This window comes from Benincasa hispida, chromosome 6 (assembly GCF_027475165.1).
Source record: "Benincasa hispida cultivar pf3 chromosome 6, pf3_genome.v1.1, whole genome shotgun sequence".
Taxonomy (NCBI): domain Eukaryota; kingdom Viridiplantae; phylum Streptophyta; class Magnoliopsida; order Cucurbitales; family Cucurbitaceae; genus Benincasa; species Benincasa hispida.
In genome coordinates this window covers 8,251,509-8,264,728 of record NC_143483.1, presented here as the reverse complement: position 1 = coordinate 8,264,728, position 13,220 = coordinate 8,251,509, and the positions used below count along the sequence as shown (strand labels likewise).

The 13,220-nt window shown below is 32.7% G+C and overlaps 1 protein-coding gene and 1 pseudogene across 1 annotated transcript; both read right to left on the bottom strand.

The window, feature by feature from the left end:
• Nucleotides 1-923: 923 nt before the first annotated feature.
• Nucleotides 924-5,180, bottom strand: VTI13 (vesicle transport V-snare 13). Its single transcript, XM_039035180.2, has 6 exons — nucleotides 4,908-5,180; nucleotides 4,600-4,704; nucleotides 2,556-2,614; nucleotides 2,282-2,470; nucleotides 1,527-1,697; nucleotides 924-1,285 (listed from the first exon to the last, which is right to left on the bottom strand). Exons 2-6 carry the CDS (start codon nucleotides 4,691-4,693, stop codon nucleotides 1,133-1,135), a joined length of 666 nt encoding a protein of 221 aa, XP_038891108.1. The 5' UTR covers nucleotides 4,694-4,704; nucleotides 4,908-5,180; the 3' UTR covers nucleotides 924-1,132.
• Nucleotides 5,181-9,956: 4,776 nt separating this feature from the next.
• LOC120079084 (BAHD acyltransferase At3g29680-like) lies at nucleotides 9,957-11,360 on the bottom strand (annotated as a pseudogene).
• Nucleotides 11,361-13,220: the final 1,860 nt, after the last annotated feature.

Here is a 13,220-nt window from a genome sequence, read left to right as displayed (position 1 = left end):
TATATCAATACTCATTCAAAATTCAATTACAATTATATATATTATTAGTGCATTAGTAGTTATAGTTAAACACTTATTCAAAACATTTAAAGTACAAATCAGTTTATCATATTGTATCAATGCTCGTAAAAAAAAACTAATTTCAAGTATATCATTCGTGTATCAATAGTATATCAACATTTCTTCTAAATAAAATTTGAAGTATAACATTGGTGTATTAATATTATATCAACATTAACTCAAAATTCATTTCAAGTATAAAACGTTGGTATATCATTAAAAATACATTTGTTCAAGTATATCAATTATATATCAACACATGTTCAAAATTCAATTTCAAGTGTAATATTAGTATATCGATAGTTTATCAACATTCATTCAAAATGGTCACAAACTTAATGAGTTGAACCATCATAAGCTGATAATAATGTACTAGAAAAATAATATTTTATAACGGACGAATAAGAATTAAAATTAAGTCAAACGAATAATAGTAAATGAACAAACTTCTTGATTGATATAAATATGATTTATGAAAGTTAAATTTGGTATATTCATTATATAACTTATATACTTTAGCTTTGGTATATTAGTCAACTGATATATCAAATATAAAGTATATAAGATGACTGATATACCAGATATAAAGTATATAATATGACTAATATATCATATACCATATACCTAATAATCCTTCATATTGCCTCTTTTCTTTTGATCTACTTTAGGTTAAAATATTATTTTAGAGCATGTATTATAAATTTTATTCCATTTTAGTATATATAATTGTCCCCTTTTAAGTGCCTGTACTATAAAAACATTTTAGTAATTACACAAGTTATCTAAGCTCAAACTACCTCCGTAGACTCTCAATTTAAGCTCTCAAAGTAAGCAAATACAATATCCCATAGAACATTAGACAGTAATATAAAACGTTGGGCAAACCTTACACCATTAATATTGTTTTGTGAACACTCGCCAATCTTGAAGAAGATTAAGATGCAGGCAAAAAATAATTAATCATGACATAAGCCATGTACAAACTCCCAATAGACCCAGAAAAATACATAAAACATGAACTCATGTTGACAACACTCAAATATGACAAACCCAAATGAAGAAGATGACCTTACTATTTGGAAAGTTTGAAGTACAATATCAGGATGATGGCCAAGACAAGAACAACAATTATGGATGTAACAATCCATTTGTTCTTGTTCATCCTTCTAGACATGTTGGTTAAAATTCTCTTACTCTTCCCAATATTGTCATCTACTCCATGAAGCTGCATAAGGTGGGAAATATCAAATAAAAACTACAGGCAGACACAACTCCAAAAGCAATATAGTTAGAAAAGAAACCATTGAAGGGTTTGCATGACGAAGATGTGGCCATGAAATTACATAAAATGGCTGATTTATCATTATCACAAGAAAGTATGAAGAATCTAAGTCCTACGCTCCTACAGCATCGTTTACTCCTAATCCTATGATGACCCAGAAAACATGAAAAGTAAAATCCCATACCGTATTATGAGCATGCAAGAGAGACTGTCGCTGCGAGTGCAAATCTTGGAGAATTGAAACTCCAAGTTCTTCTGTTTCTAGCATGGTTCTTCGACTTTCCTTAATTCTATCACTAGACTTACCTAGCCTCTCTGTTGTGGTCATTAATCTCGATCTTTGGTCAGCTGATGCCTATATGAATTGGCAACCAGGCATGAGTCACAGCTAATACACAATTACAAAGGATAAGAGACGATGGTCCAAAACTTAAATGCAAGAGTTAAGGAAGAGAAAGCACGTCTTAGCTTTTTTTTCTTTTTTTTAACAATATGTGGGGTGGGGAAGTCAAATCTCTAACTTCAAGGTCAATAGTACAAACACCATGCAAGTTAAGCTATGTTCATTTCGGCAAGCATAAAAGCTATAACCTTAATAACCAAATGAAACATAGGATAATAGGAATGATATATTTACAATTGCTAAATAATAAGAATGATATATTTACAATTGCTAAATAATAGGAATGATATATTTACAATCGCTAAAAAAAATTTCAGTGTCTTAGTCCTTCCCGCGAGCATGTGGTCCTAGTGGCTTTGGTTTTCTAAATAAGTAAGATAGCTGAGTTTAGTGCATTCATTTCTATTTTCTTTATTATAGACCTTTATAACATTTAGATGATTCTATGGAGATGGCAGTGATGGAGAAAACAAGTTATTTATATATGTGACGGTGACAATCCAAAAAAATTAGAGTACCAGTGAATACAAACATACCGTCAGTGTATCGGCCATGCCTGATTCCAGCAACTCATCTCTGGTGGCTGCATTTAAGTTTCCAGATTCAATACGTTTAACTTCACTTTTCAAATTGTTGAGGTCAGACTTGTACTCTCTTAATTTAGCTAGAAGGACAGCCTTGACGTTAGGCAGCAAACTTCTGGCCTCAAGATCCATTTTTCGAATCTAGGAATCATGAAGAATATAACATTAACATTGCAACATGAAATTTGAAGGCATTTTTCACAACAAGGACGAGGCAGCTACGTACCAGAGCTTCTGCTTCATCAATTGCTGCCTTCACTTCAGAAACCTTTTGCTTCTTTTGCTCTGAAGGTAAGATGATATATTCACGTAGTAAATAATATCAGTCTAATTTTTCTTTAGTATTAAATGAAAAAGTATAAAAGAAGGTTCGATTTGAAAGCTCTAATACATCTTAAAAATTTAATCTATAATTTTCAACATCACTAAGAAAAGATAATAGAAAATCTAAAGCTAGAGCAGCCCCTGGACTGAACCACTTCATCTCCTCACAGTTAGAGTATCCTTCATTTTAGTATTAAACAATCTACAGGGAGAATTTCGGCTCCAAACAATTAGCTCATCAATGACAGAACAACCAGCTGTAACAGAAAACAATCTTTGCCCAAAAAGTCCTCTGTTTGACGCACACTTAATTTTTTTTCTAATAAGAAAACACTTTTTCTCTCTCTTTCCGTACAATATAATACTCCCGTTCCAAAAAAAACCACAATTGAAGTCCTCCACCAATTACAAAATGGACTCCTATTCAAACAAATAACACCAAGCTGATACTTATGAAAATCCCAATTTACGGACCTTGGGCCCGTTAAACCTCACCCTCTCCTAAACCTCCTCCAACAACTCTTCCATCCCTCATAAAGTTCTACATAAAAAGCATAGACACTTTAGTTTGGTTAGTGTATCCATGCCCAACATGTGTTGAGGACACTTGGACATTCCGACACTTGTTGGATAGGTATCGGACATTTGTTAGAGCAATAGGGATGTGCTAGATACTAGTTGTACAAAGTCAAAGTAGATCCAATATTTGTTTCAATTTTATCAGATGTCCCTGAAGGGACTAGATCCAATATTTGTTAGACATGCACCGAACTCTTGTTAAGTATACTGATAGATATATATATATGAAAAAAAATAAATAAATTTTGAGAACGAAATACATCGAACGAGTTATTTAAGCATATAAATGCATAATTTCCTTGTTATATAAAAATGGTATATATTTAATAAACGTCTTCATCATGTCCTTGTCCTAGGTTTTAAAAAACTGATGTGTTGTTGTGTCCCTATCGTATCTTCTTAGAGTTTTACTATTCCTCTAAAGCCAGTCCACTCAAAATAGCACAAAAACAGGCATGCCACAAAATTCTTCCTTAATCACGAAAGGGAGAATTCAAGAGAATCTTCATCATCCAACGAAGGTCTCTTTCTTTTTCTTCCAATAAGAACCCACATGAAAGTTCTGTCTTGTCCATAAGTTTCGGGAGCACTGAACAGGGGACCATCACCACAGGGAATGGATTTATAATATTGTTTTTACGATCAGTATTAGAACTAACCGTATGTTTGATTTGTCCACCATAAACATATTGAAATTCATCTACTGAAAAATACTTTAGGTATAAAATTTGTTCACATCCAACAACAAATCACGCTAAAGTCCTGAAAACCACCTAGATCAACGATCATAAATTGAATGTGAAATAACAGTCATCCCCACAAACAGATTTAAGAACATCATACTAGATAGTCACCTATTAAACAAATCATTCAACATCTACCAACAAAGTGATTATAGGATATCCAACATATAATCATCAAAGAACCTTGAGAGATTTTGGGTTCCTTCCTACTCTGAATGAGAGATACATAAATCGAAAACCAGCCTTAAAACAAAATTATTTGCTTCTTCCAATGTATAGCAATCATTAACGCGTATGAAAATGCACCCTACGGAGTGGGCTCTTTCTTATCTACCTTCAGAATTATTTCCCAGTCCAAGAATAAACAAACGAATCATAAAGAGTGAGTGAGCGATCGTCATAGTTATATAGAACTTAAAATTGATCCAGATTTTAACAATATGTGTACATGTTTTTCTTGTCGAAGCCAATGAAAAGTTTCATCAAGTTTTAACCTCAAATTCGATTATCATTCCGCATCGAGGATCTGCTTAGAGGCATGAATTTCAATTTAAGTTTGGGGTGGAACCTGAAAAAAGAACCACATATGGAGACCAAAATTCACAAATCAAAAAGTGGAAATACCTCCATTTAGGGCGCTAGCCGAAGTGCACTTTCTTGAAAGGTTCGCCGAAAGCTCGCAGTATTGGCGTTCGTATCCTTCAAACACCTCACTCATCGTGCCCAAACCTTCAAAAATCAAATTGCCCAAATCAGCGAATCAGCATTTCAATTGCATAACAGATCGAAGCCAATCAAAGAAGATTGGTCATAAGAATTTCGCAGGAAAATATAAAATCGAGGCTTCAATTTGGATTCAATAAAGAAAAATCACTCCGATCAACATGAATTCTGGAAAGACCCTGAGAATTAAAGATCGATCGATGGATTACCCAATTCGATGAGAGATGGCAAAGCCCAGAGGAGGAGGAATTGTAGAACGAGAAAATTGGAATGCCCACGGACCCCGTCACGAAGCACCAAACTTTTGTTGTTGACAAATGAATTTAGGCTCCGATGGCCAACGGCGTCTCGAGTAATAAAGGAATTTAGCCATTCAACCAGTTTATGGTTGTTTCTTTACAAAAATGTTATCATCTTAAATATATATTTTTGCAAAAATGACACACTCCAACCCGGGTCTTAAACATGTAATTTTGCAAAATGACACCCCCCCGCATCAGATTACCCTATTTAACTTAGGACGTCCTTGTTAGTATCTAACCATAAAATATGGAATTCATTGTCAAAGAGTTTTGGTTACAAATCACCCATTCTCACCTCCTAATCCATCCTCTCACAAACAAATAAAATCTAACCATATATTTACGTTAAAATATACTACCGTATTTTATAAAGTATCACACTAGGATGATCATTTCTATTATAACCCTAATGTGATGACCATGTCTATCTCGATCTTCATTTTTCTCCAGTCCACCCATGGGTGGAACCACGTAGGGGCCTGAGGGGCATGTGCCCCTCAATTTATCGTCTTTTGTATTTTTAATATAATTTATAAAGTAATATATATATGAAAGTTCAAATGAAATATCAATAATGGCATTGGCTCGTTGGCAATGGATAAGGGCTTAAATTTTACTACTTGTAACATTTTATTTCAGATTTTATATGAGTTTTTACCCGAATTTTTCATCTCTAATGGGCTTTTAAAGTTCAACTCATGTAAAGACTAATAAAAGAAAGTAAATCAAACAATATGACATTTAGAATATAATAATGTGCAATTTTTAATAAATAATCAAATAATATTTTTTTTATCAACAATAGGATTTGGTAATTTATAAATTTTTTTTTCCTTCTTTTCAAAGTTCACTTTTCAATCTAAAAAACATTCGATTAAAAAGGTATCGTTCATTTTTTTGGACATAATTTTTATATTCACATTACATTTTATATATTTTTATTTGTTTCCGTTATTTTTACATTCGCATTTACTCGTATAAGATTTTTAAAATTAATTTCAGAGTCCAAGTAAGAGAAATATTTGCTTTCACTCGTTTGGATATACGAAATCAACAAGTAAGTTAGACTTTAAGTTTTTATGTTTTTAAATCTATATAATAGAATGTAATATTCTTATTATTAATACTTTTGTAGAATTAATTCAAAATTAGTATGAAGAGATATTATAAAAGACAAACTACAACAGACACTATAGAAGTATCATCTTCAAAGAATAAAAATGTTTTGGATTTTGATCAATTTTATTCCGAAAACAATCTAGAAAAACTACATGTAGATTCTGGTCTAAGAACCGAAATTTATGATTATAATTATAATATTCGAGATCAAGTTCATATGGCATATTTACTAAAAGGCCTTTGTCAGTTTCGAAATCATATTTTTCCACTTAAAAATTTTGGTACCGATTTAATACAACTTGATTAAGTGGATATTATACTTAGTTAGAATATATCATTTCAAAGGATGTTGCATTTATTTGTTTGTTTTGTTATCTATTGAAACCAAAAGTAAGTGAAGAGTCGGGATCGATTTTAAAACATGAAAATTAGTTAATACATGAAGTTATGAATACTTTTTTTTCACATTCATTTATACATTTTTTTTTTAGACTTGTACATATAATGCCCCCATATAAAATTCTTGGCCCACTGACTCGACCACAATATTCATAACGAAAATACAATAATGTGATGTTGTATATAAAGCGATAATAAGCTTTGACATAAGTATAAGGTTAGATTTCATTTGTTTGTGAGAGGACAAGTTATTAATAGTTAAAGACGTTTGTAACATGTCCTCAAACCGTGGCCAACTAGTTCAAAACTGATTAAGCGAAGTTGGTGGTTGTCCAAATAGTTTCAAACTATCGAGCTATGGGTAATATAATTCGAGACCATTCAGGTTGTGGTTGACTTCTGAAACATACTATCAACATCCTTCAAAATCAATTACAAAGCATGCTAAAATACTCCAAAACACGAATCTAACATCAATGTATTATGGGTATGTCATTTTTCTTCCTAAACTTTACTCTTTTTCTTGTTTATTTATTTATTATTAGTGTTCAAGTTTAAGTTTAGTTCAATTTTTAATTTGTCCTTTTGGTTTTTAAGTTAAAAACTATCTAAAAGTATTTAAATTTTCAATTTTGTATATAATTGGTTATCAAACGTAACTTAATATCTTATATAGGTCCTTCAACTTTTGAATTTATGTCCAATACCAATTGTAGTTGCATTTGCACCCTCGAATTTTTAATTGTAAAAATTGGACCCCAAACTTCTAAAAATATTAAAATTGGACCCTTGAGCTTACAATGAATGTAGAAATTGGACCTACAAATAGTAAAAATTGAACTTTCGAAGTTATATAATTATGTAAGTTTGAGAATCCAATTTTAACCCTTGTATAAATTCGATGGTTACATTTTTATAATTGAAAGTTTAAGGGTATAATTTCTACTAAATTGCAACTACCACCCTATTTTAGGGGCAGTGTTCTCAATTTACCCTTAAAATTATTTAAAAATTAACTAACTTTTTTAGCTAATCTAATAGACATAAAATTTAATTTTAATTTTATGTGTAACGGGACCTAAGCTTTTAATTTTGTATCTACTGCAATAATGAGTTCTAATATATGTTGAATCAAACCAAAAATCTATTGAACACACAATTGAAAGTTTAGGAATCTATATCGGACATAATATTGGAAGTTCTAGGAACTATTAGACAATTTAAAAAGTTTAGGGACCAAATAGACACAGGATACAGCCAAATATTTAAAGTTTAGGGACCAAAAAGACATACTACACCATTTTAGGTCATTGTCACACAATTCTAAGTCTCGATTTTTTTTTCATATTTTTAGAAAGAAAAAGTTCTAGGGTGATTTTGAAATGTTATGAATGTTCAAGAATAATATTACAAATTTTGAGAAAACATAGAGGTATTTTCAAGAAATAAAAATTAGAGCAAAGTTTAAGGGTATTTATTATAATCTAATCTTTAAAGAATGGATATAGTTACTACCTATTGTTCGCACAAGATTTCAAGAGAAATTTATTTTGTGGAACCTAAACTTTGTATTTGTATTAATTTTGTGGAAAGTGAAGTGAGTACAATCTCTAATACATAATATTTTTATGCTTTCAAAATAAACTATAGTCTTTAAGCTGGTTGATCTTTTTTAATGATCGGCATTTGTGCTTGTTGATCTTCTTTGGGCTTGTTGATTTTGTTGGATGATCGGCCTTTGGACTTGATGATCTTCTTGGACGATCGGCCTTTGGGCTTCTTGATCTTCTTGGATTACTGCCTTTTAGGTTTGATGATCTTCTTGGACGATCGGCTTTAGGTTTGGCGATCTTCTTGCACAATCGACTTTTGAGTTTGATGATATCCTTGGATGATTAGTGCTTGCACGAGATTTTCGGAGAAACTTGTTTCATGGAGTTGAACTTGAGTTGGTGTTGGTATTGATGTTGATGTTGATTTGATGTGATGTGATGTGGTTCGATCTCTAGTATTTGATCCTCTAATTCTCTCTCGGTTGAATGTATACGCTTGATGTATAGAAGCAAAGTGTGTGGATATTCTTAAGCTTGGAGTCTTGGAAGAATGCTTGTATCTTCAAAGGATTTCAGTCTTCGAGTGTGATCATAATACTTGTATCTTTAAAGGACTTCAGTCTTCAGAATGTTTGTATCTTTAAAAGACTTTAGTTTTCAGAATGTTTGTATCTTCAAAGGACTTCAGTATTTAGAATGCTTGTATCTTCAAAGGACTTCAGTCTTCAAGCGTGGTCAGAATATTTGTATCTTAAAAGGACTTCGGTCTTTAGAATGCTTGTATCTCCAAAGGACTTCAGTCTTCAAGTGTGGTCAGAATGCTTATATCTTTAAAGGACTTCGGTCTTCAGAATGCTTGTATCTCTAAAAGGACTTCAGTCGTCAAGAGTGGTTAGCTTCAGAGACTTGGTCCTTGAGCCCAACTAATTGGATTTGGGCCTTATTTGACATTTGGGTCAAATTAAACCTATTTTTTGGGCCCAATTGAACTTTTAACCAAATAATAATATCAAATTTGGTCAAATTAATCTTATTGATTCAACGGTCATGATAAAACCACGTGGCATCATCGAAATTTGTCTTAAACTTCAATTTGGGACACATGTCATCTCCTAGTTGATCCTTTAATTTAGTGAATGATGTGACAATTTGTGATTGGTCTATAAATTCTTGTTCAAATACCTATATCATCCAATCCGAGCATGGTTAAGTATATAATACAAAATTTTGACAAAATTTTGCCCCTAAACTTATAGCTTTTAATTTTTTGAGGAAAATACCTTTTTATATCCCTAAACTTTGGGGTTCTGTTAATTAAAATCTTACATTAATAATTGTATCAATTTAAACAATGAACTATTTGTATCAATTTACACACCCTCCTTCAGATTTCGCTCGAAAAGTATCATGTGGTACTTATAATTGTTTCAAATAAACTACTAGATTATCAAAAGTGAACCAATTTATATGCTTTCTTAAGATTGTCTTTGAAGATCATAAATGCATCAATTCTTACACGTGTGTGAATTTCTCCAAATAATGTCAAATAATTAACAAAGTAGACACGATTAGGATCAATACATGAACAATATTTTTAAAAGAAATTAAACAATATTTTCAAAGAAAATTAATTACAAAATGTGATGGTGAGTATAAATTCATACACATAATTATTAACTCGGAGTGTTAATTGATTCAACCTCAAAAATTTAAGATTATAAATTGATAGTAGTTTTACATTGCTAGAGGCATAAGAGAACAATTATATAATGTATTTGAAATAAAAATATCATAGAAAGATCATCACAATTACAATTACCAAATAATTATTTCGAAGGCATAAAACTATGACCTGTTAGATCGACTTTCTAAATGATTAGAAAAGTCAATCCAAATTGACCCTTAATGAAGAAAACCTATCCATTTGATGTTTTGGAAGAATAAGACCAACTTCAACAACACCATCATAATCTCTACTATTTATCAATCAAACACTATTCTTCACCAAAAAAAAAAAAAAAAAAAAAAAAAAAACCATCCTATATTTTATTGGCTTTCTCCATCCAAAATCACTTTCATAAATCCTAAACTTGGGTTATTCTATAACTGTAACAATTTCAAAATCACTTCCAAATTCATTATTCTTGAGATTCTTCAACTTCAAAGCCTTATGAATCTTACTCTTTCTCATTTCCAAGATCATATCCCTCATTTTTCTTGCCAAATTTCCAAACCCATTTTCTCTTAATTCTCTTGCTTCCACTACAATTCCCAAACCACTCACACAGCTACCAAAATAATTTCTTGAAATGGGAGGTTTCATTATCCCTCTTACATTCGCCATCACTATTACATTGATATATTTTTTTCCTTCTTCTTCTTTGGCTTTTACCGAACATTCCAATACATATGTATAAACAATCACAAATGTTGATAAGTAATGAAATTCTTCTTCTTTTGATAATAATAACAATACCCTTTTCTTCAGTTTTTGTATTTGTGTTGGATTCAATTGGAATGATGCTGGGAGCCAATCGGAAGGAGGAAAAATAGAGATGCCATAATTATAATTGAGGCTAACTCTCTTTCTTGGGGTGAAATTTAATGGATTTTAAGAGATATTATTTGAGTTTCTTTCAAATGAAGGGTTGAGTTGAAATGGTAATTAAAAATTATAGTCTTGGATTATGAGTTTATTACAAATGTAAGCCCATGATTTTAAGAATAAGTTGAAACTTATTCCATCACAAAGAACATGGTGAGTGGAGAATCCAATGAAAAATCCTTGACTTGGGAAGAGAGTGATTTGAATAGCCATCATGGGAATGGAGGAATAATTATGAGATGAATTTTGATGGATGGAAACCAAGAAACGAGAATGTTTAATCTTCTACGGTACACAAGATACTTGTTCATCAAAGATGGAGGTTGTCTCGACGATGGTGAACGAAACAGCATCGTTCGAGGCGTAGAGAATGAAGGGAAGAGGAGAATCCTCTGGCCAAACAAGGTGGCTGATGAGAGGAAGAAAGTGTTGGAGAGTAATAGAAAGGAAATGTTTGAGATTTGGAAGAATGGAATTGAAATATGAATTTGAATGAGTAATTGGATAAAATAATGTAGAAAATAACAAGGTATTTAAGTGGATTTTATTGGATTTTTGGTGAATTAAAAACCCAATGGCATTCTGATAATTATAGGAAAATGGCTTTTTTGTAATTATCCATATCTTCCTCCTTAGGGCTGTAAAAAAACTGTGACTCTTAGGGAGAGAAAACGAAGCATCCATCTGGAAGCAAAATCAGAGAGAGAGGACATGCAGCCGGCTTTTTTCGTGGAAGACGAAGTCAGGTCTGGTCTGTTTGCAGATCAGTGGGCGGCAGACACTCGTTCCCGTCCGGCGAGATTGACTCCAGGTGGTCTCGGTTCCGGCAGGTGTCTGTCGGTGTTCGAGTGTGGGTGTCCACGCAGGTGTGCGGTTCAATCTGGGCAGGTCCGGTCTGGGCATGCATCTTGCTTCCAGTGTTTTTCGTTCGACAGGTTGTCAGCGAAAGAAAGACACGGGGGTTTGTGCGTGGTTCGCCGATCAGAGGCGGTAGTGCACAATTTTGGGCTGTTTGTTTTGCAGCGGGTTGTTCTCGGTTTCAGAGGCAATGTGTGCGGATCTCTCGGTATCAGTGGATATTAAAATTACAAATTGGTGATTATCGTTGATTATCTGTAATTGTAAATTCCTTATTGCTCATAATAAAATTAATTTAAGCTGGTTCTCAAAATGGATATAGACCAAACTGGTCGAACAACTATATATCTTGGTGTTCGTTCTTTACTGCTTTTGATTTATTCTACTGATTGTTTGCATTCTGTTTAGTCATCTAAGTTAGGTTCAAAAACTCTCACAAGTGGTATCAGAGCTCCATTCGATCCAAGGAGGGTGTGTGGTAGTGTGCTGGCATATTCTTTGTTCATGATATTTTTTTGTTGGAATTAATTTGACAGACGGCTTCGATGTCTACATGGTTCGAAGTTGTTAAATTTGATGGGAAATGTGATTTTAGGTTATGGAGGAAAAAGATTAGGGTTATTCTAGTACAACAAAAGGTAGCCAAAATCTTAGACGAAAAAGACCTTCCATCAACAATTACAGAAGCTGAAAAAATGGGATATGGATGAGATGACCTATTCTATATCTTGGAGTGCTTAGGCTAGTAGATGAGGTCACTACTACAGCGGAGTTATAGAAGAAATTAGAAAATCTTTATTTGACTAAGTCCTTGCCAAATAAATTATACCTAAAAGAGAAATTCTTTGGATATAAGATGGACTTTATTAAAGGCTTAAAAGAGAACCTAGATGAATTCCAGAAGATTATAGTTGATCTCAATAACATTGGTGAGAAGATGTTGGATGAAAATCAAGCAGTTATTCTTCTGAATTTTTTGTCGGAATCATATCAAGAAGTTAAGGCAGTTATTAAATATGGACAAGATTCATTGTCCATGGATATAGTGTTGGATGCCTTGAGAACAAGAAACCTCGAGATTAAAAAGGAATGCAAGGATGGAGAGTTACTCATGGCCATAGGCAGAAGTGAGAAAAAGAATGAAAAAGGAAAAGAGTTGAGATCCAGGTCAAAATCAAACCAAAAAGTGTTTCCTATGTCATAAAGAATGACACTTTAGAAAAAAAATTGCCCTTTGAATAAGAGCAAGGAAGCATCAAGTAGCAAGCATGCAGGGGATTCTAATGCAGCAAATGTTACTGATGGATATGATTCAGCAGAGGTCTTGATGGTGTCCAGCAGGGACATTCAGAATGCTTGGATCATGGATTCAGGGTGCACGTTTCACATGACTCCTAATCGGGATTTCTTGATTGACTTTTAGGAAAATGATGGAGGATCAGTTTTGCTTGGTGATAATGGTGCTTGTGATATAAAAGAAATTGGGTCAGTTCGAATTGCAACACATGATAGAATGATCAGAATTCTTACAAATGTAAGGTATGTTCCAGAACTCAAACGAAATTTAATTTCTCTGAGCGAATTAGATAGAGCAGGCCTATAAATCTGAGAATAAAGTTCTGAAGGTTATCAAGGGTTCTTTGTTTAAGCTGAAGGGGACCTTGAGGAATGGCCTTTATGTGTTGG